Source organism: Fukomys damarensis, unplaced genomic scaffold (assembly GCF_012274545.1).
Source record: "Fukomys damarensis isolate Sample0158 unplaced genomic scaffold, DMR_v1.0_HiC HiC_scaffold_38, whole genome shotgun sequence".
In the NCBI taxonomy this organism is placed as follows: domain Eukaryota; kingdom Metazoa; phylum Chordata; class Mammalia; order Rodentia; family Bathyergidae; genus Fukomys; species Fukomys damarensis.
Genome location: NW_022900950.1, coordinates 74,995,811 through 75,020,202, shown reverse-complemented (window position 1 = coordinate 75,020,202; position 24,392 = coordinate 74,995,811). Strand labels below are relative to the sequence as shown.

General features: G+C 42.8%; 1 protein-coding gene across 1 annotated transcript in view; it reads right to left on the bottom strand.

Moving 5' to 3' along the window:
* The window catches only part of Tmem131l (transmembrane 131 like), a 155,029-nt gene that overhangs the window by 91,877 nt on the left and 38,760 nt on the right, over positions 1 to 24,392 (bottom strand). Inside the window, exon 3 of the mRNA XM_010628002.3 lies at positions 1,720 to 1,788. Within this exon, the coding sequence (XP_010626304.1) occupies positions 1,720 to 1,788 (69 nt within the window). The remainder of the gene's footprint in view (positions 1 to 1,719; positions 1,789 to 24,392) is intronic.

The following is a 24,392-nucleotide window of genomic DNA, read 5'->3' as shown; positions in this document are numbered from 1 at the left end:
CTGAAAGTATTACACACACACAAAAGTAAAGGACTCTAAACGTGCCCTCAAGAACCTTCTAGTTATCAGGGCCAGAAAATAATGTACATGGCAAAAATTAATGTGGCTAATACATACATATATTATTTATGTGAACTGATCACAAATCTTTGTTACCTAAATATATTAGACCTAAATATATTATACAGCTAAGACCCTATGAAATGGACCTATTTTAATCTAGCTATACTTACTACCACCTCTTTTATTACATCTACTGATCTATGAAACTCATATAGACCCTTTAAAGTAGCCCTCCTTCTAAGTAAAGACTTTGCACAAAAGCAAAGTACTCTCTCCAAATTTGAAATCAGCAAGGTTAAATTCAGCTTATAATTATTTTTAAAAGGCACCTCAAATCTCATACAGTCAGCAAACTGACCTCTTTATCCTCTTACAAAATCTTCAAAGTACAACAAGGCATTTTGGGGTTCAGGTTCATTTTCCTCCAGTACAGCTCAAAGCTCTGGATGATCAGGAGTCCAGACAGACAAAGGGAGGCACACAGGACATAGCAATGACCCCTGACCCAGGTGGTCCTCAGAACCGTTTCATTTCGCCCACTTAACTTTGTTTTTAACTCAAAATATATCAGCTCCCCACAAGCAATATAAACACTTGTACTAAAAAAAAAAAAAATGTTTTTTAAATTCTCCCTGACCTTGAAGAGATGGACAAATGAGCTGAGGCTCCTGACATAGGCAGAGCTTTTACTCCTCAAACACAGCCTGTCCTGTCTTTCAAAGTGCTGAGTAGGAACTGTACTCACCACTGCCATACTCTGCATCAGGAAGCTTAACACCTGCACACTTGAAGCCGCACCGTATGCAAGGTCCTGACACTGCCCTCTCCACAGCTGCCCACTCGTCTTCCTTCATTCCTCCAAGTCCCAGGCAAGGCCCACACCTGGCCCTCAGGTCAGTTTCCTTCATTTCTGATTCCTAACATTAAGTACGGCCAGTGATTAAAGCTTATGTACTATCCTCCCCACTTCACTTCGGTTGCCAGTCTTAATCCTATTGTACTGTGCAACCTTGAGTCCTGACAGCATAGCAAGAAAAATAAACCAGGACCTGAATCTACCTTAAATAATTTTTTTAAAATCAGCGTTCAGTTTTTCATATAACATAACCGTAGTTGTTTCTGCTTCAGAAAAATGAAGGCTTAGCATTGCCTTTTAATTAAATTATAATTACTATAAAATAGTACAGGTATACTTATTAAGAACTAAAAACAAGGGAAACTGGAGATACGGATCAGTGGTAATGTGCTTGCCCAGAATACACAAGGCCCTGGTTCAATCCCTGGCACTGCTCCCCACTTAAAAATAATTAAAGAAAGGGTCAAAACAACTCTCAAATGCTCCTCTTCCACACAAATACTTCTTTTAATAAGTCTTAGGCTTAATATCATTAAAATTTAACAATGTGTTGTGTCTATATACATATGTATATACTGTCTATATCATATAAAATATGCTGAGCTGGGTATAAGAGGATATGCCTATAATCCCAACACTCAGGGGGCTGAAGTAGGCAGTTCTCTGTAGGTTTGCAGTCAGCCTGGGATACACAGGGAGACCCCATCTCAAAAAACCCAAGGGGAAAAGACATGCTGAAAGTGAAAGTATATAATATAAATAAAATGAGGGTTTTTTAATTATAAAGAAAGAATACTTACTGTATTCCAAAATCTAGAACTGATGGCTGGAAATCTAAGCCTTTTCCACTAAAATGTTTGTCTGAGAAGCTAAAAAAAAAAGAAAGAAAGATTAATCTTTGTTGTAGTTTTAATATTTAGGTGCTGAGTTAAGGCAATATACTTAAGTGAACAACTACCAATGCACGAGATGTAATTTTACTCCCTTATAGATCAATGTGAACTAGATTTGAAAGAACATTGAATTATTAGAAGTCGACTGTAATTCGAGTTGTAGAAATTTAAGAAACTCTTTAGATTACAGCTAATATAACTTCATATCAAAGATTTTGCCAGCATTCAGACAGAAATAGCAATAAATTTAAGTTTCACAGACTTCATTTCTAAATGAATTCAAGAAACATGGCTACTTTAATAAACCCCAAACCAAGAAAAAGCATACATATGAAGTAGGTCTGCGAGGAGACTTCAGCCTCTAAATTGTGTAATACCACTTATAAGGAAAGACCAGTACGGTGTGGCCATAAAGCTCCTGAAGAATGAAACCCTATACCAGTCTGCATTTTTAAGAATAATAATCACATAAAATCTCACATGACAAGTCACATTTTCAGCAGTTGTCAATCATTATTGTGATTTTTCTTCAGAATTAACACAAATCGATATACCAAAAAATAAAAAAATATGTAAAACAAAAACATAATAAAGATAAAACATATAAACAAAGAGCAATGGGGTGGGGGGGACAGACTATCAGATACCATATGCCAATTTAATAGTCACACGATCCATGAGAGGCTCATAAAGGTAATTTTCATTCTGCTTTCAAAGACTCAAATAGGATTTTAAGATACAATCTTGCGTTTTGTCCTACCACCAAGCAGCCCTCAACCAAAATGGTCAGCCAGCTGAGGCCAACTGAAGTTAGGCCTGTAGGCAACAGGAACATCTGTAACCTTCAGCCAGGCCCTCTCCAGGGTTCCATTTTTCTTTAAGATACAAAACAATACAGACAGCAAACTGGTTCCAAAGTCACCTCTTTAGAATTTTAGCTGCAAGCTTTTCTTCCTTCTTCGGCTTTCTACATCTCTCCAAATTCCCCTCCTCTATCCTTTGGTTCTGGAAGACCTCTCTCAGTGAGGGCCTATATGGGTCTCCTTCATCCCTTCTCCAGCCACAGCCATGTTAATAATGAAGATGACAGCTCAATCTCCATCTGCTTAGCTCTTGTCTACCCCTCCACTCTCTTACACCACACTACTTACTGGCTTCCTCAAACCCCCAAACCTAGTACTAATGTCTCAACTTGCTTGCAAAGAAAGCCACTAACATCCCCACAAAAGTTGTGCTGCCTCCAGGAAAGATGTGAAGAGCCATTGCAGATGACAGGGTCCACCCAATTTCAGACCAGGTTGCCCAGAGAAACACAAAAACAGGCCACCTCACGCACCAAAAGTCATCTTTGGAAGAGTTAAACTACTGCACAGATAATGAGTAAAGTCATTAACGACAGCTCTTTACTGTCCTGTGCATTGAGAAATGAATTTCCCATCAGATTTTACACACAGCTTCCAAGTAGACAGAGATGTCTGGGGATTTGAGCCATTCATCCAAGGTCTGGAGCTCCTAACAAGCACAGCCAAAGTTCCAACCCAGATCTGTCCAGGCTGGAAACATGAACACTCTACCAAAGCTCAGGCATCGCATGACCTATACAAGGAACCTACGCAGCGCAGCCTGCTGGGTGACAGTGAGAGCCACAGAGGCTGGGCAAAGCTGGACGCCAGGCCCACAGTCCTGCATGGGTTAGCAGCTCAGCTTCTCCTAAGGTTGAGACATTTTATCTATAAAGCTGAAATGACAACAGGGTCTGCCTCACAGCTGTGGTGAGGATAATAACGCTTCTGCATCATGCCTGACATAGTTTCATGCAATAAATATCAGATCATGTTGCAAACAGGATGACACTCATCTAACAAGAAAAGCGATGAGGACAGATGGAGAAGCCAACTGAGCTTAGTCCAAGCTGACCTCTAGATTTAGAAGCTGCAAAAGGGGTGGTAGTAATTACCTCTGAGCAGAAGAAATGAGACATGTCTGAGCCATCTCATGACTTGAAATAACAGGTTTTTAAATCCCACAATGATCAAGTTTTACACATCCAAAGAAAATCAGTCATTAGGGGCTTGACCTAAAGCAACCAATAGAAATGGCCCAAATGTCTCTAACTTCAAAGAAAACTCTATTTTTACTGCAAAAGAAAAGCAAAATCATGACAATGTTGTTTGTTTGTTTTTTTCTAATCATAGAACAGATTTTCTTTTCCCCTCACTGGTAGATCACAGCTCACCTGACTTTACAATTTAGAAAATATATCAAGTTCCAAGGAGGTTTAATCCCACCAAATTAGTTTTTAAAAGTAGTTTCTATAGGCATTTTGTACATAGATGTCAGCCCTGGACAGTACTCACACACAGGTACACCCTCAGTAGCTGTGACAGACTGTGATGTTACGATACAAGGGATGATCAAAATATAGTGTTTAAATTTTTTCAATTTATTCAAAACATTGCATGAATCTCCCCAAGCACTTCCCCTTGCTTTGAACCTACTCAACCCACTGTTCTTGCCACTTTTGGAAGCAGCTCGGACAGTCCTCTTTCATGTCTTTAAGACGCGTAATGAAAAATACAGTGAACACTGCTGCTGAGTGCCATCCAGACTCAAAAACATTAGTGTGGCCTCATCCACTTTACTCACTGGATATGGCATCATGTGACATCCAGCTTTCCCCAAAGGCAAAATGACCTTGAAAGGTACATGTTTTCAATTGATTTAGGACAATATGGAAGCCACAACAGAGCAACTAAAGGCACTTACAAAAGAGTACACCCAGAACTGTTTCAAAGTGACCAAAATTATGGGAGAAGTGTGGGTTTTCATCCATGATTTCTAACTAGTAACTCCCTCTCCAAGGCAAGCCCTAGAAGCAAAATTCCCTATGACAAGCAACAGAAACTAACCTTCCTTGCCTTTCTGTCTTGGAGATGGCCAGAAGGAACTTCTGACCTACCTTGTCCTCCTCACTCCAGAGGGGTTGCCACCCCCAGAAGGCATGCTCTAGAGAGAGGCCAAGAAACTCAACAGATAGGAATACTGAGATTCCCCACCCAGTCTGTTAGCTATCAGCAATCATAGCTGTGCAATGAAGCTTCCATAAAAACCCAACAGAACAGTCAGGGAGCTTGTAGGTAGCTACACATACAGAGGCTCTAAGGGGGGTACCTCCGCACCTCTTCCCACATGCCTTATGCACCTTTTCATTTGTATCCTCCTCTGTCATATCCTTCATAATAAACTAATAAATGCAATTGTTTCCCTGAGTTCTGTGAGCTGCTCCAGCAAATTAATCAAATCTGGAAGGTTGTAGGAACCCCAGTCTACAGCCAGTGGGCCAGAAATCCAGGTGAAACACGGTGGGGCTTGCAGTTGACATCTACAGGGGTGAGGCAGGGGTAGTGTCTCAAAGACTGAGTTCTCTACTCGTGGGGCAGATGCCACTCCCAGGGCAATGATGTAGGACTGAATGGGAGTAGAAGACACCCAGTTGGTGTCTGCTCAAGAGCTGACTACTTGCTTGGTGCAGGGGACACTGAGTCTTCTAGTATCACAGAGGACATCTGTGTTGACTGTTGTGTGAGGGCTGAGAAAAAACGATGGTTTACTCCTCTGACAGAGTGTGGCAAAGGGTCAAAATTCTGTAAACTATAAACATCAAAAACTCCTCAAATATCATGCTAAGAAGTTACACTGTTTATAAAATACCAAAATTTCCATTTCTAAACCAACAGCTTCAAAGAAGTAAGTTACAAGAGCTATAGCAATAAATAATGAAACTTTCTTTTCCCCTTTCTTTCCAAAGTCAGCATTCACCTTTTCCTGTTTCACCCTTATTAATATGGACGATGCATGTATATCACAGCCCACCGGGCCTCTTTCCCTCTTAGGAGTCCCTATGCACCTTGTAAAAAACTATTATAAATCTATGTCATATTTCTAATTTTCATCTTTTATCTGCAAGATAAAAAAGCTTTTTATTAAAAAAATAAAGGAGGAGCTGTCTTACTTCTGACAGGAGAGTCAAGGGGTACAGTAGTAATCTAAGGAGTATGGGTATGGGCTTTGTGTGGATTCCATTCCACACCCTCTTGGTCCTCACGTGAGGTGTGCCGGAGACTACATCCATGCTGTGGCCCTTAGGGGGTGTGCCAGGGGCAGGACGCATGCCTTGCACAGGTTAAATTCATGTTCTACCCCCAAGTTGAGGCCTTGGCCCCCTCTAAATTCTTACATTTAGAGATACCACTTTCCACAATGAAGTGAACCTTCCTAGGAGGACAGGACAGTGGATAAGAAATTCCACACATAGTTTTTGTGTAAAAAAATTATCTTTGTTTAAGATTACCTGACTTTTTTCTTTTTTTTATTAAAGTTTGGCCACATTTTTCTTTCTCTCTTTCATATGTCAAAGATACAGTTTGAAAAAGTTAGTACTAAGAGAAAAGAAATTTCACTGAAAGTGAGAAAACCTGGGTCAGGTGGCAGTTGTAACAGGAGCTCGCATAGGACAAAGGGCTTCAGTTCCCTCGTCCACAGAATGAGAAAGTCGCAATGATCACTTTAACATCCTTAAAAAAGCATTTGGATGTCCAGATTCCTGATTCCTAGGAAAATTAAATCTATGCTGACATCAGACATTATACAGCCTTTAAAAACATCAGCCTTGTATCTTAGATATAGAAATGAATTAACTATAAACAAAAGTCCTGGCTGTTCAGATGACACAAATCATCTGACCAGAATATGTCATTTCAAAGGTAATGCTCTACCTCTCCAGAGTGAAGAGCAGGGCCAGCAACTCCAGGTCTAGCCTCACAGCCCCTGGCAACTGAGGAGGGCCTGGCTGCATGGGGGCAGGTGACCAGTGAGAAACTCACCCCTCTCGGTTAAGAACTAAGACAGGGGACTGGGTTCATATGCTAGTTCAGAGAGAGAAGAGGGGAAACCTGCCTGCAAGACCTAGCAAACATTTCTCTTCTGGTGGGCCTACAGATTTCTTGAATCCAGGGCAAGCATGCTAGGCAAGTGCTCTACCACTTAGGACCCAGCTTCAGCAAAGCTTTCAAAGAATGGGCTGAGATGGGCTTCAATGAGCAGTTAGCACAGATCAACATGGACGTAGGCCACATCCCGCAGAACTAACTACATAAGTGAAGAGGCAAAGGTTGAGAAAAGAGGGGCCACAAGTGCAGGCAAACAGGGAGCACAAAAAAGTGAGCAGGGAGGAATCAGGGCAACAGCAAGACAGAGGCAGGCCAGAGCACATGCATCAGGAGGCTCTGCTGGACTACCAGAGGGCATGAAGACAAAGTCCCAGGATGTGAAACTGCATTCCACAAGGCCAGTCTCCCATGTCCCGAGCCTGGGCTGACTTTATTCAGGAAGGTACAACTACTTTCTGAAGGCCATCATTATGTTTTAGAAGAGGACATGGCCTTTCTGATAAGTAAAAAACAGCTTCAGCCTGTAACAGGGACCTAAATTGCAATAGTGACAGCCTACAGGGAAGGCAGAACAATCTGCTTTCCTGCATTTCTCAACAGACCATTTTGGTCCATCTCTCTCGATGCCCCAACATGTACCAACTGGCTGCCCTTCAGATGAAACACTTCCAGCACCTGGAGAGAACAACACGTGACTCCAAGATTTAAGAAAACATTCTTCAAGTCCAACTCCGTGGCTCTGACCAGAATGTGGTCAAAAAGGTTGCATGGACCAAAGGAAAGATTTCACAAATCCACTCTGCCTGAAAAAAGCCGATGAATAGACCACAGCAAAACAATGCTCTTCTCTACATCTTAGTGTTAGAAGGACCTGTTATACTAATGAACCGTGTGTATGGGCTGTTCTCATCCAACACAACAATGTGACGATGTGGTTCCAGAATGCTTCTGTAAAGAGACTTGTGTTCTCCACAAAGCTAGAAATTCCCAAACTAGTCCCTTTGGATGCATTCTTCTAAAAAGTACCTCCAACGGCATATTTAGTCATCTAGCACCTTCCTTTGAGCAAGAAACAGGTATTTCTAGGACTCAGCTGCTAGCCTTAAGAATTTTGTACTCTTGCATTGAGTAGCTGGGCCTCAAGTAAATCTCTGCACCAATATAAAAAGCTCCCAGGCTGGACGCTGCTCATCCACAGCTGGATAAGGCCTGCTCCAGGCTCTCAGCTCTCAATGCTGACTAGACTGTGCAACCTGAGACTTGAACTTCAGGGGCTTCACTGAACAATAAATGGCCTGAATGGTGTGACCTATGAAATGAGTTGTAGGCTGGGGTATAGCTCAGTGGTGGAGCACTTGTAAGGCGTGCACATCATCCCAAAACAAAATAAATAAAGATCAGTGATAAAATCCTACATCATAATCTTAGTACTAAACATCAGCTTTTGTTTCTATGTTTAATTAAAAATATTTCTCCCCAGAAGTTTATTGATAGGAAAACACATTAAAAAACACAGGCACTGATACTTGTCAGAACCGCCATTCTTTCTGGTATGTTAACTATAGTGCTTGCAAAGAGCCACTTAACAGTGGATGCAGAAACCAGTATTTCTCCCTCAGTAAAACCCCACAGAGAGGAAAAACAGTCATTTGGCGCGATGTGACTTTCCTATGGTTTCTTCCCCTGCAGAAAGGTTCAGGCTTCAAGGTCAAAGCATTAAATAAACTGAGGACAGCAAAGGGAAAAGTTCTTGGAGCAATACCAACAGTGGCCTGTAGGAGGCACTCTTGCTGATACACGATGCCCTAGCTGTGAAGGCAATCCAGTACCTCGATGACCAGGCCTTCCAAGCTATGACAAAAGTCCTCCACTGATGATGCTCTCTGCATCTGTAATTCCCAGAGTAGAAGCGGCTTCTCTTGAAGACTAACTCCAAGGTCTGCCATTCTTTCTGGATGGATCCTAGGCTCCGCATCCCTCCTATCCTGCCCTCTGAGATTTTCAGTGTTTCCTTCCCTGCTGTTTCTCCTCCAAGCATAGATGAGGAGACTCATGCCTTGCTCACTTGAGAAAAGACCTCTATCCTTCCCTTGTTTCTTCTCTCTCCTCCCTTCACAGCCAAAATACTGAGGAAGGGCACTGGGTCTCAAGTCAATCCCTGCACAGGTAGACATACAAAACCCCAGCCTGGGCAGTCCTGACAGATGCTCATCCACAGCTGGTATGTGCTGAGTATTTATGGTGCACTAGATGCTGTGCCAGGCACTGATCTTAAGGACTTTACGTGGATACCATTATCATCTTCCAAGTTTGAATCTGGAATGTCTTCCAAAAGTTCACAGATTAAATAAAGGCTTGGTCCCCATGCTGGCACTCCTGGGAGGCAGCTAAACTTTTTAGAAGCAGGGTCTAGTGGGAGGTCCTTAGGTCATCGGCATTCCTTTGAAGTGACTGTGGAAACCTGGCCCTTCCTTTTCTATTTTCCATGTTGTGGCCACAAAGCGAAATGTGTTCCCTGGGCACTGCTCTCCATTGCTTGGGGCACCTCCAAGTGGCCTAAAAGCAATGGGTCTACCTGATGTTGGACAGGAACCTCCAGAACTGAAGCTTTTCCTCTGTGTAAGTTTATTTTCTGATGTATTTCTCAGTACAGTAATGGAAAGCTAACGTACCATCCATTTTTCTATGTGAGGACCCTCTTGACTGTGGTGGCTGAATGGGATATAAACAGACATTCAAAATCCCTCTGCTACACAGCCTCCTTCCACTCTTCTACTCCTGAGACAGACACTCCAGTCTCTCGTGGCCAACACTGCTCCTACCGAGGTAATCAAGTGCAACCCGTGAATCCAGTGTACAGCTGCCTTGGTCTCCTCACTGACTCCTCTCTCTTGACGCGCCATTCCAGTGTTTCTAGGAAACCTCTCTCACTTTCCTCCTTCCCCGAAGGCTGCTCCTTTTTACTTCCCTCCCAAGCTTCTCTTCCTATGTTCCTGTCTGTCATGCTACCACTTCCTAAGCTCTCCCTCAATTCTCTTCTCTTTCTGGCTAATCCCGCCCACTCACCTATTCAGTTCACTATCTCCAACAGTTTGAGGCTTTCTATACAGCTGGTTTACATTTCTGCAGTTGGCAGCATCTTCCTTACTACATCTGTAGATTTCCCACTGCCATCCTTTCTGGACATGGAAGAGGCCAGTTACAAGCTTCAGAAACCCTGTGACACATGGCCAGGACTCAGCCAGATGGACCCTCTGGAGGCTTGACATCAGGCACTGACACTGGAAGGAAGGGAGGGAGAGTGGGAGAGACTGGACAGTTCTTCATGGGGCAACCAGAGTTGGGGGAGCAACTGGGGAAGCAGCAAGAGCAACCCTGTCCCCAGCAGTCTACTTCCACAGCATCATTTTGGCAGTGGTTCTAGATGCGAAGTCCCCTGTTGGCCTATCTCCCGACACAAGTTTGTAAGTCTGCCTAGAGATTCTATCCGCTGCCCAGTATCTTTTCAGTAAATCCCTTTTCTGCTTAAATCAGCCAGAGTTGGTTTCTGAAGTTTGACTGACTCGTGTCCCAAGCCTGTGTATCTGTCACCTAGCCTACTCCCCCGACTCACGCTTCCATCTGTGCCAGGAAGCACCCTGTGGGTGGGCAGCCTGCACGTGGAATTCAAGATGGTGTGCAACACCCTGGGTTCCCTGTAGAGCATTCCCATCTCAGTATGGGACTCACCTACACGCTCATCTGGAGGCCTTGTCAATACCCTGACTCCTGTGCCTTTCTTATTAACTACACAAAACTGATGCTAGGGCTCTCCTGGGATCTTACACTTTTATATCACTTAAACCTTTTCTCCATTCCCTACAATCAAAAGGCACTGCATTTGAAATTTAAAGAATCTTAAAAATATATTACATTTACACATTTAATCATACCATGTACTATATGCTACGAAGAACTCCTTTAGTCAAGTGTTTAAATCACTTTGCAAAATCCTATAAAAGCTCAGACCAGCTTGCTTCCGTAACTCGCATTCCAATTTTCTCCTTACTTTGACTTATGCCTCTTTGTGCTTTAAAGACTTGATATCGTTCTTATACTCCAGGTTAAGTCACTCTACAATAAGTTAAAATGATTAAGTTTTCTTTTAAAATGTCCAAAATACAAAATCCATTTTGCCCTTCCAACTCTAAGATAGCAAGTTAGTGAGAAAAGTAATTCAGTATTAGATATGTATTATGCAGCATTAAAGGGAAAGCCAGCATAGAAATTCACAAGGACAATAATAAGAACATTACAAACGACAAGGACAGACTTTCCCTCCTGAATCTTAAGTCAACAATACAAGTTGCACTGTTGTGTTTTATTTAGGAAACCAACTTCGACTCTCAAAGTGTCCATACAAATTTAGGAATCAGTTCCCTACAGGTGAGTGCTTCTGCATCCTGGACAGGAAGTGAACTGTTTCTGCCACATGCTGCCACCATGACATGCTGCTTTGCCAAAGATCCAAAAGCAAAGAGACTCACCAGTCATGGACTGAAACTTCCAATGCTATAAACCAAATAAACCTTTTGTCTTTGTAAGCTGATTATCTTGGGTAGTTGTTATAGTATCCAGAAAACTAACAGTGAGCTAGCCATTCCTGAAAACCATCGAAAGACCTTTAAGCAATTCAATAGCTAAACTTATTTTCATTTCTTCTACCTACCTGCATAAAGACATTACCTGCACAGCCAGGACAGAGAGATTCAAGAATCTAAAAACAAGCAAGAAGGCTGCCTAACAGACATAGATTATCATGTGTATACACTTTATGTTTGCAATGTGTATCACACACACTACAAAGCAGGTGGAGCCTATTTAGAGGGGTCAAAGAAGAAAAACATCATCCAGTATGGTGCAAGTTGGGGAAAGCATTTTAGAAGAGGTAGTCTTTGAGTAGGATCTAGACAGCTGAACACGCTGTCTTCATGGGAAGTTGAAGGCATTGTAAATAAAGGGAAAAACTCGAACTAAGGTATATCAAATAAATTATTAAAAATGTGATATGATAAAAACTGAAGTACAAAAGATCATCTCTTATAGTTTCCAGGCAAGAAGAAAAAAGTAATCCTACATAATTTTATGACCCAGAAGACTGTCACTGAAACACACTAAACTGATTGTGCAAAAGTCCCCAAATGAACAAAAATATCTAAATGCTGTTCAGGCAATTATAAAGAACATTAGCAACACTACCAGGAAAACCTACTTAAAACTTTCTAAGCTTTTTAACTGTTTCTTCAAGGTCCAGCTTGGCAGCCCTGCTGGCCACAATGAATGAAGAGTCCAGTAGCTTTGCAGCAACTGTTACAGCACTGGATAATACTAACATGTATTAATATTCCTGTTGTAGAGCATCTGGACAACACCATGGTATTCAAAAAGTTGAAGCATTTCTTTAAAAGAAAAAAGAAAAAAACAAACCACTCTACCCTCAGGATGTGGATGTAATGTTTTAAGAAAGAATGCTAGGGGGTATAGTTCAGTGGTGCGGCACATGCTTACCATTTGCGGCCATGGGTTCAAGCCCCCAAGCTAGCAGATAGATGATGGACTGACTGACTGATTAACAGAAGGTTTCTTCACGGGGCTTTGCAGCTATCCACTGAACAACTACCACACGTCCTGTACTTGGCCACAGACTGTAACTTACTTCTGCCAAGATCACTTCTATGCTACAACCCCACTATAAGAATGGCTTAAAAGCTGATTTTTCTAATGTGAAACCCAAGGAATATGGGCACTGGAGAAATCAGTCTAAAATATGCCCAGAAAACATTCCTCCCTAACACAAGTCAGAGGGGCTGGGGAGGACTTAGAAATGTGCTGTGCCATGAGTAATGTTCTCCTGGGATATGCGTCTCAGTCCATCCCAGGATCTGGGATGAGACTGCTCTTTGGCCCCCAATATCCTATCTTCCCTTCCATGTCACAAGGTTCTTACGGGGCACATTTCTGAGCTCCCTTGCACCTGGCACAGCCAGGGGGAAGCCTAAGTATCTTAGGGCAGCCTCTAGGACTCCCGGGCCCCTTCTCCACTTGCTGCCATAAATACACCTTGGGCTTGGGGCCCTGGTGCCATGGGGAAGGGGGTCTGCAAGGAGCAGAATTCCCAAAAACTTCCTGGAAGCCTTTACAGTTCAGGAAAGGCAAGGAGTGAAAACTGCTCTACTTTTTGCCTGTTTTTTGACAGAGGGTTCTCACTATGTAGTCCAGGCTGGCCTTGAACTTACAGCGATCTTCCTGCCTCAACCTCCTGAGCGCTGGGATTACAGGTGTACTCACCACGCCTGGCCCTTCTACTGCTTCAACATTCTTTGGATTCCTCAATTATTGGTATGCATTACCTCTCCTTCCCTTGGGATGGCTCACAGGAAACTTACAAGGGACAACAGCTGTGGTCCTGTGTCAAGTTGCTCAGTACAGTACCTCACAGCTGAGCTCTTACAAAATCAGCATAGGGACAACTGGGGGGCAACTGCACCCTGTTCCCCAGGCAGTTTAAGAGAGATGTATGGGGCACACCACAGGGAAAGAAACCATTTAGCTAAATTCCTGGGATTACAGGCTTGTGCCCCAGTCAGGGACCGAATCCCAACGTGGGGTTAGAGAAATGGGGACAAGGGATCACCTACTGTTCTGATGACCAGAATCCCAGTTTCCACTATTATAAAATTAAAGGCTTCTAAATCCATTGGGATGATTAAATGCAAGATACTTGTAAGATGCTTTGCCAAATGCCTAAGCGTTCACTCTGAGCTAGAAGGAGGGCTGGGCCAGACAGAAGTGTCCCTTCTGAGGTCAACAGAAGAGCAAAATAGGTGGGATTCATATTCTCATTTCCATGGGCACCACAGAAGCAAAGCGGGAGGCTAACAAGGGTCCGTTCCAGTTTCATTTACTAGAGGTGCAATCTGGGGAGGTGGCTGCCAGCTGAATTTCAGTGAACAGACAGCCACAGGCTGCACTCCACAGGGACCCACCACAATAGCAGGGGCCTCGCTTTCAATTCAGCCAGGGAATTTAATTGTTCTTAATTATACAGATGCCACTCATATGCAAATCCTGCGTGAAGAGTTTTCCTTTTAGATTGTAATTTTCTTTTCAAACCCTCGAGGCAGTGAAGTGTAATTGCTGAAGACGAGGTAAAAGAAAGAATGGTCTGCACAGTCCACAGGCCCCTCCACACAGCCCCTACTCCCTGTCCCCACCCACTGTCAGGTCAGCCCCCTCACGCTCCGGGGTCTCTTTTCAGCCCACCTCCTCAGTTAACAACTTCCCCTCTCCATGCAGCACACTTTCCATCCCTGGACAAAGCACAGCACACATCCTGTGCAGACAGGCAACAGCAGCTGAGGAAAGCAAAGACCAGCCAGCAGCAACCAAAGCTTGATCATTCAATTCTTACATTAATAACCATCAATTTCAAAAGGAGAGCTCTCCATCTAAGCTGGAAATTGTAATAGCAACAAGGAAAAAAAGCACCGTCATGACAAGTAAATAAAAGGAAACAAATCAAAAAACTGTTGTGTACAACCTTACTACAACTAAAAAAATATACTGAGGAAAATGAGAAGACAGTTATGAAAATACTCACAGCAACAGTAGGATAAATAAAGTATTAGTAATAGTTCCCTTTTCCCAACAGCTAAGTGCTTCAGTCTGAAAATATTAAAAATACTCAGGAGCCAGGTAGGTAGGAGCCAGGATTTAGCTCAGTGGCAACGTGTCTGCTTTACAAGCGCAAGGTCCTGAGTTTGATCCCAAAGTACCAAAAAAAAATAAATAGATAAATACTCAGGATGTGTTTTAAACATTTTTAGCTAAATTATAGGAAATAACCTATAATTATTCCTCTTTATGGGTTCAAATAGCACATTTCCACACCTATAAGTTTTCTAAAAGCTAACAAAGTTTCAACACCAAAACAGTTATAATATTATTTATTTTGCCACACTTCCCTGTCACTTCTCAGTTTCCTCTACCTCTCTGTCCCGTCCTCCTCGCTCAATGCAGACGCCCAGGCTCCGGCCCTGGCCTGCTGCTCTCACCCACCTAAAACACTCACTTGCTCATGGGTCCTATTTTAGTTAAGCTAACATCATCCCAAGTGCCCATCTCTAACCCAGCCCTCTTCCCAAACCCAGCCCTCCAGTCGCCCAACCATGTGCCCTCTGCCAGAAGCGCCTGAAACTCAGCAGATGCAGAGCTAAGGAGATCTCACCCCAAACCTACTCCACCCCAGCCGTCACCCCTCAGACCTTCAAACCTTGACCAAGCTCTGTCTGGCACTCCACAGCCAACCCAAGGGAAGTCCTGTGAGCTCCACTTTCAAAACAGCCAGAACTGCGCCAAGCCCCAGCCACAACCCCATCCAAGCACCACTAGATCTCTTGATCTTTGTTCCTGGTGCAAAGGCCTAACTCATCTTCCTGCAGGCTGTGCGCAACATGGACACCCAGCCTTTTAAGGCCTAACAGATCCGGCTACTGTTGTGCTCAAAATCCTGAGTGGCTCTGCTTTTCAAACACCCCCCATGAACTCCTGGCCGTGCTTCCTCGGTCACCCCACTTTCCTTCCCTCCCCCTCACTGGCACTCATTCTGCTCAGGGGTTGCTTGAATACTGGCTCTGAATACTGGGGAATCCCCAAGTTCCCACCTGCACATCACAGTTCTGTCCGCGATGGTCCACCCACACAGCTCCACAGCAAGCTCGCTCACCACCTCGATCACTGTAAGATTTCTCCCCACTCATGTGCCTGCACCACATCACCCCATTCCCAACCACTCCACACCCCTGACCCCGTTTTTCCTTTCTTTTTTTTTTTCATTCCACGTTTTGCTGCACCTGTCAACATCCAAAACATTTTTTTAAACCAATGTTTGGTAAATTACATTTCTTATCCGACTTTTTTAAAATGACCAATCTAATCGTGCTAAGAATATTCAAATTTGCAGTGATCAATCAGACAAATGCTTTCATTTTAGTAAGATGCTGAGACAAGGAATTTAAAGATACAGAAGCTACAGGATCTTGTTGAGGAAAATAAAGCACTGAATCAGGCACTGAAAGGTTTAGGGAAGACCTAACACCAGGAAGTGTATGATCAGGCAGATCCAGACAATAAGAAGAGGGCCAGGCTGCTAACACTGACTTGGGGAGAATCTTTGGGAAAGCAGCATCCAAAGCCTGGGCCTGTTTCAAATGCCCCGAACTCCTACCTGAGTCTGCAACACCATTTATTGCAGCATGCCTGAAAGGGTTTTTCTGGTCTCACTGCTTGAGTGAACAGACTTGTAATTCCAGAATGAAGGAAAAAAACCCTAGGGTACTTATAAGGCACAGGCCCGCTGAAGGGAGGCAGCATACCATCCACAGCTTCATCTCTGCTGCACACAACACAGCACCCCACTCCTACACCCAGCGCCCCAGCTGTAAGAGGGGAGATAAATGACCTGAGGCTTAGAGAAAGCATCCTGGAATCTACTTGTGCTTGAAGGCAACACCTCTGCTTCTTCCAGGGAACAGTGCAATCCATCATATGGGGCTGAGAAGGCCCCAACTGGCCCTAAGCAGACGAACCCAGCAATAACAATGAAATTCATGAGGTTAGGGCTAAAAGTCAGGGAAACAGATGCTCTTTGGAACATTAAAATACATTTTATGGCCACTCATGAAAACAAATGTTTTCTAAGAAAATAAGATGAGTTTTTAAAAGGCCTAAGATGATCTGAATTCCCTCTTTAAAAAAAGAAAAAAAGTGTCACTTAAAAAGTACTAAGGACACAGCTCAGCTGAAGAGCACATGTTTTATAAGGGCCGGGACCCTGGGTTCAATCCCTAGCACCACCACCCAAGAAAGTACAAACTATATTTTTGAACCAACAGCTTCTTTAGGAGCAACAAAAATGTTTTAAAATTAGGTTATAGCTGGGGCTGCACAACTCTAAAAACGTATTTTAAAATACTATTACGTAAATCATATCTCAATAAAGTTGTCAGGTAAAAGAGAATTAACAGTGAGTGAGTACACTTGCCAGCCTTCAAACTCAATCCTTCTGCCAGGATCTCACATAGGAAAGGGAAGAGGAGGCCATGCTGCAGAAGCATCTTCTCTCACCCTTCTGAGCACCGCTCTCTCTGTGTGCACACCCCTGGCACATAATGAAAGTGCCATGTGCAGACACATTGATTAGCACTGTCCACATTTCCCATCATTATGCAGCACTTTGTAAGCTACAGTTAATTCATGCCTATTATCCCACTACAAAATCAACCAGCCTGATCTTAGGCTGGCTGGCAGCTGAAGAGAACAGCCTTGCCCTTCAATGGAGACCCATCTAACAAAACCCCTGCTGTTACAAGGACTCAGATCGTCCAGGGTTAATCAATTTCAAGCAAGCAGGCACTGTCAGACCGGAAAAACAGCAGTGACATACTTCATCCTGCATTAGCGCGCACCTTTAAAAGCCAGCATGAAACGATGAAAAGAGGGCCAGAGATCAGGTCTGGGTCTGGAGGATGGGTGGAAGGAGGTGGGGAGAATCAAAGTAGAGCAGAGCAAGAGCTTGCAGCAAGATGTGGTCCTTCAATCACCAAGCCACTAAGATCAGTGGACTCCAACAGTACTTACTACATTATTCTGGATTCACCAGTTCTCCTGTGGTCTCTCACAGAAAGCATGTCCATATTTTAAATAATTTTCATTGTCTTTTTAACTATAAACAGAGATAAGGCAATATAATAACTGCACTGTATACACTATAATAGTTTTCATACAATAAAATGCTATCTAATAAATATTTAGTTGGATTTTTCATTCTCACTGCTATTCTGCATTCAGTAACAAGATGCAAATGTTCTTCCTCTAGTGATGACAAAAGAGGGAAATCCTGTACGCTCCACACTGCAAATACTTCCACTTGTTGGCAGTGGTTACAGAATTAATCCCGTTAAATCCAAGAAAAGGTAAAGCCCCGCTGTAGTGGAATTTTTGAAAATGTGTGTAACTTGAACAATCCTCCCCATCTAAAAAAAAGTACCCTCGGGAGTCCCAGTTCACAGAGGTAAGAAATAATTTAGTCCCTTGGTATTCAATTTAGCCATCTAAGATTAATGAGGGAAATTAAAAATATGTATTCTATGGCTCTACTACTTCTTCCCCAATCAAAATCTCTGGGAAAGAGCCTGGGAATGTGTTAGAGGAACAGCTTCCCTCAGTAATCCCACTGCGCAAGTGCCCGTTAGCGGGCTGGAGTATGTGCATTTGGGAGCCACGGATACTTCCTCACACCTCTGTTTCCAGTACATCTCATTCCCATTTTTAAATTCTTCAGATTTCGGGAAAAAACCTAGCTATTTTAAGCAGAAAGAGATGGTCCTTATAAAATCAAATGAAATTTGCATCCAGGGAGGATGCTCTCTCTACCCTGGGCCTCTAAGGAAGGTTCCCAGAACCACAGAGAACTGACCCATGAGGGGTGCTGCTGTGTCCCAGGAGGAAGGCAGAGCACTGCAGACAGCCATCCCAGAGTTACTAACTCAGCCATGATCCCAGGACCTGAGGACTGCCTCAGCCACCTGTGGTCCTACACCAGGTATCCACTAAGTCAACTGGTGGGAACACCACTCACTTTCTGCTATGCTCCAAAGGCCAATCTGGCATGAGTTAGACGTGTGTCCCTGCTACACCAGCTTCCTTGCCCACCCTCAAATTTAACACAAGTCTCTATGATGTTCTTGTAATCTCAAACAAGCCCTAGTCTCTCTGGCCCACATTACTTCCTCTGTATTTCCCCTTCCTGTGGGGAAATTGTTAACTCAGATTCAAGGACTGTACCTGTAAACATCTTTTTAATTTCTTTTCTTCAATTCAGATCATAATGCAACCTATCTAGATATTTTAGGGTCCTGACTTAGCCAATAAATAGGCTCTTTCCCTCCAATTTCTGTCATCCACCAAATTAATGACATCTAAAAGTGAACTCTAGGACTAATTTTTTAAAGATATACTACTGACACCTCTTATACACTGCAAAATTCTAATAATCACATTATTGAGACCTGCCAAAATTCAACCAGCATTTTTTATAAAGTGTTTTCTCATTCAGTGAATTAATAAAAATAGAAAACACAGCTTGCAACCACATGAAGTTTGCACTCTCCAGGAACAGTCAGACACCTAAGAAAAAAGAACAGGAGAGACAGGGAGAATTTTACATGATACAAAACAGAACACCTGGCACTAATGTGAACTACAAGCTCCTTTGACGTAAAAAAAATTATAGTTGCTCTCTTCTTAAAAGCATGTGTGAATGCCGGGGATTTAGCTTAGCGGTTTGGTGGCCTGCCTTGCAAGCGCAAGGACCAGAGTTCAATCCCCTGTACCCCCCCTCAAAAAAAAAAAGCATGTGTGAGGTCTCCTGAAATGAACATATGGTAACATCTTGTGAAACAGCCCACAGAGTCCATTTTTGCAATCAGATCTTACTTAATACAATACACTGTGTGTCTTCAAAACATGGGCATATGTCACATATGGAAAAACTCCCACAGGTTTCATGGGGGGAGGGGTTAAAGGAGGTCTTAAAAGCTAATCAAATCATTCCTAACACAGAGATTCAGGACACAGAACACAGTGTATAGCTATATAAGATGTAACAAGTGTTCTTCATTCCTTAATTTATGTTCTCCTGTAGGCAAACTACTTTTCCTCCCAGATCTGTGCCATATTTGTGCTTGCATTAAGATCCTCTGCCCCGAGGATTCAGTTTTCACTCCCTACTCATTTTTTCCCTTTCATTCCACTCCCTTCCACAGAAACAGTAGTCTCTGTTTCTAAGTAAGGAGTCCAAATAGGTTTCCTGACTTTACATATTCACTCTCAGTAAATGGAAACCTATACTACTGAATAAAATTCTCTGCAAATGATGCTAACGGTGAAAGATGTACACCCTCAGAAGGCTGACAATTTCAGTGGAAATTTTGCTTTCTTTTGTAAAAGGATTTCACCTCACCTACCACATGAGAAGCATGTTGAATATAATTTATTTAAAGAGAAAATTCAAAGTAATCTCATCACTTTGTTACTCCAATACAACTGGCTCTGTATGAAACAGAACATTTCCATCTGCACAGACAATAGGTTAATGACACTGGTTAATGACACCAGGTGTCATTTCTCACAAGTACTAAGAAAACATTTAAGCACAAAGTACCCCAGAAAATACCAATGGCCCTAGAAGAGGGAAATCCCAAACATCTTAGAAGCCTGATGGACAGTGGAACAGACTCCCCCACCCAACCCCTTAAATCAAAACCTACAACTCTCGAACCCAGCATGGTGGCACACACCTGTAATCCCAGCACTTAGGAGGCTGAGGCAGGAGGCTCACTGTGAGTTAGAGACCAGCTCAGGCTACATAGGGAGTTCCAGGTCAGTCTCAACTAGATAGTGAGACCCTGTCTCAAAAAACAAAACAAAACAAAAAAAGAGCTACACTCTCCTTGGACAAACTTTATACAAAAGCCACCCAAGGAAAGATGTAGAAGGCCTGGTATAATCTACAATGGTCAGATAAGATACCATGGCCAGCTGAGGTGAGGTTTCCTGACTTGCAAAGTCTACCCCTTTTCTAGCCTACACCCGAGGGGGAACAGGCGGCTCCCCCAACAAAATCCCTCTCTCCCACTTCTATTTCCATCAGCCTCTGGAACTCTACAACTAAGGGGTGCAATGTCACTGCTTTGCTCCTTGAGCTTAACTCTGACACAAACACAGCAGGAGACAGGCCTAGGCAGGGAAGCTCTAAGAGGCAGGAAGAGTGAAGAAAAGTAGGAGGAACATAAGATAAAATGGCAGTGAAAAAGTGATCTCCTCCTTATATTTCAAAGTAAGTATTTTTCCCCTTTACCTGCTTTTAAACTTACAGTTCTTACTTTTATCCTTAAGTGTTTTTGCTGTTTTTAAACTCTCCACATTTCTGCAAGGAATAGTTCATATGCATTACTGCAACCAGACTGCACACACTATTTTAAAACCTGTACACTTTTTTCAATATGCCACATGTTTTAAAAACATGCCACATAGTTTTCTCTAGTCACTAGAAAAGGACACATCAAACGTACCAATGCCAAATGCTAGCACCTCATAATCCTGCTCTCTGCTCTATTTTCATATGTTCAGTTTTCCCTTATCAATAAATTTGTTTTTACAACTAAATAATCCACCCAAAATTGTAAGCTGCAACCTGTTTTATATGATCTAACACCAAAATCTAGAAGTAAACTGAGGCTATAACATTCGGGGTGGGTAACTAGGGATGGAACTCAGGACCTTATGCTTGCAAGGCAGGAACCCGGTGCCACTGAGCTAAATCCCCAGCCCTGAGGCTGTAATATTCAACTCTACATTTAGTAATCAGTATGGACCAGTGCAGCTCCCTCCGTACTTCACAGAGCAGGGGATGCACACCACAGCCATAGCAAGAACTGTCATTCAATACAGCATGGAGCTTCAGACCAGACCAAGATCAAAACTTGAAGGAGCCTCAACCACCTGTCTATAATAACCCAAAATCCTACCTGTAAACTTTCTGTCAGAGTTACAATTTAAAAGATTGTATCTTAGGCCTAAAGAAGGACCTTTAATCTTTCTATGAGGGCTAAATAACCTCATTCATTTATTAAGCCCTATCATATCTTGGGCACTGTCCCAGACAAGAGGGACCAAAGACAGAATAAACAACAAACTCAACGCAGGCCTTCTCTCCAGAGCCCAGAATCCACTCTCAAAACAAAAGACACAATGTGAAGCTTTGATTACCAGGACTTGGGCCAAAGCCACTTCTCTATCCTCTGTTTGTGCAGTATTTTACACCAACCTCTATCACTGCACATTTCACAACATGACTAGCTGTCTACAAGCTTCCTAAGAGCAGGCAGAGACTCAATCATCCTTGTACCCTGTATCCAATATAGGCCCCTCTAGGAGGAAGTACTCGGGAAACATGCTAATGTCTGAAGTCAGGGAGTGGTAAAAGACGCTACAGACTGAAGGAAGGCTTGGCCCTCATATGCTCTACACCCTCACTACCCAAATATGGCCACTGCCAGGAGCACGGCATCTCCCAAGTGCCTGTGAGCAATGCAGACTCTTGGGCCCCAGCCCAGACCTCCCAACTCACACACTCCTGTTAACAAGCGCCCTGGATGGTCCAAGTGCACCTCTACATTTGAGGGACAAAAGCCCAGAAAGGACCTGAGGGGGAAAACAACAAGTGAAGAGAGCAACAAGACCTATATAGTAGAACAAAAAAAAAAAAAAAAAAAAAAAAAAAAAAAAAGTAAAGAAAAAAAGAAAAAAAAAAAAAAAAAAAAAAAAAAAAAGAAAAAAGAAAAGTTAAGAAACTAAGTGGAAAAAAGACTTATTTATGAGGTACTTTGAAAATCTGTGATGAAAAAAACAAGAACTTGCTCAAGAGATGCAGTAAGAATCATGATTTCAAGTTTTTAAAAATTACGTGAAAGTTCTTTTTTCAAAAGCCTCTAAAGTCTAACTTCCAAATACGTGTCTACACGATTTGTTTGTATCATTTCCACGACACCCGAGAGACAGGATAATCATTCTGTGTCAAGGCACATTAGCCTCTGAGCCAGATGCCTGCAGACACCCAAGTGCTGGTTGTTATCACACTCAGCATCATTACACAGGCTTCACAGTCCAGTCATATGGTCCTAAAAGAGCAGCCACCCACTGAAGTTACCAGACAGCCCACTGCAATTTCCTAGAGACCACTACATAAAACCAGTCACACCTTTCTATGGGAACTAGGTTATAATTGAGGGGTTACATCCTGACCAAAGGCACCAACAAATAACAGCAGTGACGATGTACAAAATCTATGCTGTAACTAAAATTTCTCTAAATATCAGAAAGTGAAAATCAGATTCAACCCATAACCCTGTTTTATCATAGAAATGGTATTAATAGATCATGCAGCCTCAAACTCCCCTTCTCCAATCATGAAATGAAAACCAAAAGGAGCCCCTACGCACGGCCAGGATGCACTTGAAAAGCTGAGCTCCCAACCATGCCACTCGAAGCACTACTAGACAAGCTCTCCTTCTTTAGCGAAGTCCCTTAAACGGACAAAAACTATTCATGTTATTGTATAAGGCATCTCCAAACTAAGACACAGAGCCACTAAAAATATAATCGCCCCATATAACACATTTTACCTGCAAACAATGTCAGTCATTAAAACTTTTTTCCATTAAGTTTATTGGTACATTTTAGGTATACAGTACAGTTACATTCATCATTAGGATCTTGTACCTTTTACATGATATATCTTGGTTCTTATTTTTTCCCTATTCCCCTGCCCTCACTTCATCCACTCCACCCATCCCCATCTGCAAAGACTTTGTTTCCATGTTTTTCCTTTTCTCCTACTTTTTCTTTTCCCTTCTTTCCTTTCCTCTCTCCCTACCCAGTCATTACAACTTATAGTGCTTGCTATTAGCTATGATATTTCTCTGAGGCCTTTTTAAGTTTACAAAGTGCTATGATTTGGGTCTAAAATGTCCTCCAAAGGCCCTTGAATTGAACCCTGGGTCCCCCACAGGTGGACAAGGTAAACCCTTTAGAAGCCTGGGCCTAGAGGAAAGTTTTCCAATCATAAGCCAAAAAGTCCCTGGCTTCTTCTTCCCTCTTTTGCTTCTGAGTCATAAAGTAGGTATATGTTCTGCCACAGTCCTGTGAGGATGTGCTGCCACAGGCCCCAATCAATGGGGCTAGTCATCAACAGAAACATCCAAAACTGAGCCGAAATAAACCTTTTCTCGTTTAAATTCATTTATCTCAGGTATTTATTACAGTAACAAAAAACTGACACATAAAGCATTGTGGGAGAAGATACACACTGCCAATCTGGAGTGGCCCTGGCTTGTGGTACAGCTCCACACCTAGCACTTGTCTCTGGCCCTTCCTTTCGGGGAGGGGCTCACCACCTTCCTGGCCACAGGGACCAGCACGTGACCCAAAGCAGGCCACTCGGAATCCTTTCCATGTGCACATGCGCTGGAAAGGAACTCCTGGAACACAGAGCTCTGAGCAAGGCAATCTAGAGCAGCCATGGGTGGGGCAGATGTCCCTGTGGATTTTCTCAGGCAAGACTGAAAAGGTCAAACAGAAGTGAAATGTGGAACAGACAAGCAGACAGCAAACCTAAGGTGAGATGTGCTATTCAGTCAGTTCTCAGAGAACAGAGTCCTTACTTTTATTCTCTTTAATCTTTTCTAAATTATCTAATCTTCCTACAACAAACACGAATTATATAAAAAGAAAATTATGTCATGAAGTAAGGGCAGGGCTGACTGTCAATAACACACATTTTCTTTCCTGATTACATCCTACTCTGGGGCTGGGGATTTAGCTCAGCGGCTCCCACCACCTGACTTGCAAGCACAAGGTCTTGAGTTTGACCCCCATTACCACACACACAAAAAAGTCCTCCTCTGATGGGCTAGAATCTGAGGTAACTATGAGGGCAAAAAACCTAAAGCTTTCTGCAGAGGAAGGCCCTAT